This window comes from Lottia gigantea (genome assembly GCF_000327385.1).
Source record: "Lottia gigantea unplaced genomic scaffold LOTGIsca_44, whole genome shotgun sequence".
Classification (NCBI taxonomy): domain Eukaryota; kingdom Metazoa; phylum Mollusca; class Gastropoda; family Lottiidae; genus Lottia; species Lottia gigantea.
Window position 1 is genome coordinate 1,579,793 of NW_008709540.1, and position 2,660 is coordinate 1,582,452.

At 36.8% G+C, this 2,660-nt stretch overlaps 1 protein-coding gene across 1 annotated transcript in view; it reads right to left on the reverse strand.

The window, feature by feature from the left end:
* Positions 1–2,660, reverse strand: part of LOTGIDRAFT_164302 (hypothetical protein) — a gene marked incomplete at both ends in the record, with an annotated part of 17,355 nt that overhangs the window by 12,847 nt on the left and 1,848 nt on the right. Inside the window, 2 exons of the mRNA XM_009060798.1 lie at positions 661–777; positions 1,254–1,339. Of these exons, the coding sequence (XP_009059046.1) occupies positions 661–777; positions 1,254–1,339 (203 nt within the window). The remainder of the gene's footprint in view (positions 1–660; positions 778–1,253; positions 1,340–2,660) is intronic.

Below are 2,660 nucleotides of genomic sequence, written 5' to 3' on the forward strand. Positions count from 1 at the left end.
ACCGGGTAGTGGCCAAATTCTATCAAATGTTAACTTATAATTCTGGAGAAAACAAAATTAAATGGTAATGGTGTTTTTCATCCGACCAAATATAAGGCGAGCCTCGATGGACAACGTTATACAATCAGCAAACTAATATTCTCATTGCCAGCTTTTATACGCCGAATATAATCATATGCTAGATCGAGGGGTGGGGTAAGGGTATTTCTGTTCCCAAGTAAAGACTATAAGTCCTGTTGAAGATTCAGTTTCATTCTCCAGTATCTAGTCAGAAGGTCTATGGTGTTTTGCCACTCGGTATTCAACGTCATGAACGCTCTGTGTCAAAATAGCGTTTCAATGCATGCTGTAGTTAATTTATTGGTGTGGTTTTACGACGAGTTTCGAATTTGTAGTTTGAAATACCGGTACCCATCTTTAAAATCTTCAAACAGACAGTTCCCTAATGATGTATATGTAACACAGTGCATCAGCAGCGACTCAACTAGATGCATGGGAGCCCGTGAATTTTTTCTGGCATGGGTCCTCCTTAGGGGTACAGGCTTATGGACTGCTCAAGCAATCCCTATGTTAGTCGAGTCACTGGCAATCAGAGATTAGATAAATTTGTGAATTAGCGATGATTCTATCTGAGACATCTCCTTAAAAAAATTAACCTACCTTTAATTTCCCGACGCAAATAAATTTTTTATATGCGCCTGGTTTATCAACCAATAAACGCTCCTTTAGTAAGTTACTGGCATATCCAAAATATAGAAACCTTTCCTTCTCCATAATCTACAAAGATAAATAAATATCACACAATAAATCTTCGAGGTCTCAATAGATATTTACATAATATATAGTCAAAATTAAAGAATCTGCAGAGCGAAAATAGCGAATTGAAGCATCTAGTTCGGCGCTAGAACGGTCTAATAGCCTATTTAATTTTCAAAATGATAAGGTCGGGCTCATACAAACTTATATACAATAGGCAGTTATTCTGGATCATTGAAGAATGAAAAAATTTGAAATATTTTCAAGCTTTGTTATGATATAAATTACTGAAATATTTCGGTTTGACAAAGTTTATCAAAACATTTTGATTCGTTTTTAAAGTCGTATACAATCATGGTCGCACATCTTTGATGACATCGAGGATAAAGATACAGGTACAAGGGACAGATGCGGCATTTTTGTGACCAATCGTACCTCGTCTCAGAGCCGAATTTTGTTTTTAGCTAAGCTAATCAGTAATAGTATTCACAGCCCACCGTCGAAATTTGACCCTTCAAATCCATGTGTGTCCAGAATAATCCGCTTTGAAAGTTAAAAAGACGAGTCTTGTCTCCTTGAAACACTACAATATAGAAAAGAAATCTTTAGAAATAGGAAAAGAAATTCCTAGTTTGGTATATTTTTGAAAGAATTTTTCGAATTATGAAGATTATTTACATATATTCAAGACTTAAATCACCCCCCCCCCCCCCTAAAAAACAAAACAACAAATGATAACATGCGGGAATAAGCACTCCCTAAGAACTCGATTTGGAAGAAATCAGACTTATTGGTCATCTCGGTTCTATTTTCTATTGAAAGAATGAGGATCTAATAAAAGCAACATGTCCATTGTCACAGGACTAGGAAAATATTGTAAAACAGCGTCATAATTTAAAATTTGACCAAAATACTTACTGCGAATTGATAATTTCTCCAACAAATGTATGGTCGATGCGTGGAAAGACTGATAAGGGTATATCAATGTAAAGATACAGCTGGTTGTTTAGTGATTATAGTGTTGCACCTTGCCCTAGTTTACTAAAGAGTATGATATAGGTTTATCTAGGTCTCTTACATCAACCTTTGGGGTTGGGGTGGGCAGGGGGGTGAATCTACTGTTGCCATTTCCTACCACGTATTTGGTGGAGTGTGTGGTTTCAGCATGGTTAATAATGTACTCACAAACAAACTGGATTTGTTGTTAACTGAGCGAGGTGCTCTCCGACTGCAATTGAATACAACTGAATACACAGAAAGTAGTGAAGGGAAGTTCGGCTCAAGGAACACATTGGAGTACCTAACTGGAGCATAATTTTATATCCGATTGAAATACGTTTTAAAATCACTAATTTATTTTTAGGAGGACCAAATTTGAAAGAAATCTTCCATAGAGGAATGACCTCATTGAGGATGAGAAGAACTGAGCTATAGGGTAAGATAAGGTTGATCAATTGATGAACTCATTTTCAATTTTGGTAAATCAATTTAGTAAAATAGAGTTACAAGACGTTTCACTGGTTGAACCAAGTCCACGGGTACCCAACCCTAGGGGGATCCATAGAAAAAATGCAGGAGAGGGGCATCCATCCACTTAAGGGCAAAGCCCTATATATAGGATAGATAAGCCATTTTTTGACCAATCATACCTTAGTCTCGGAAACGGGAATAGTAATAGTGTTCACAGCTCATCCTTCATGTGTGTCCAGAACATTCGCGTTTGGAAATTAAAAAGTGGAAAAGAGGGGAGGGGGTGACAGCTGCTCTTCTGGATAATATCTTTTTGGTAAGCGACCGAAAAAAGCCTTAAATATCTTAAATTGAGGAGTCATCATTTTAACATTTGAAGGCTCAAATTCGATGATGAGCTGTGAACAGTATTACTGATTAGTTCAGCTAAAAAA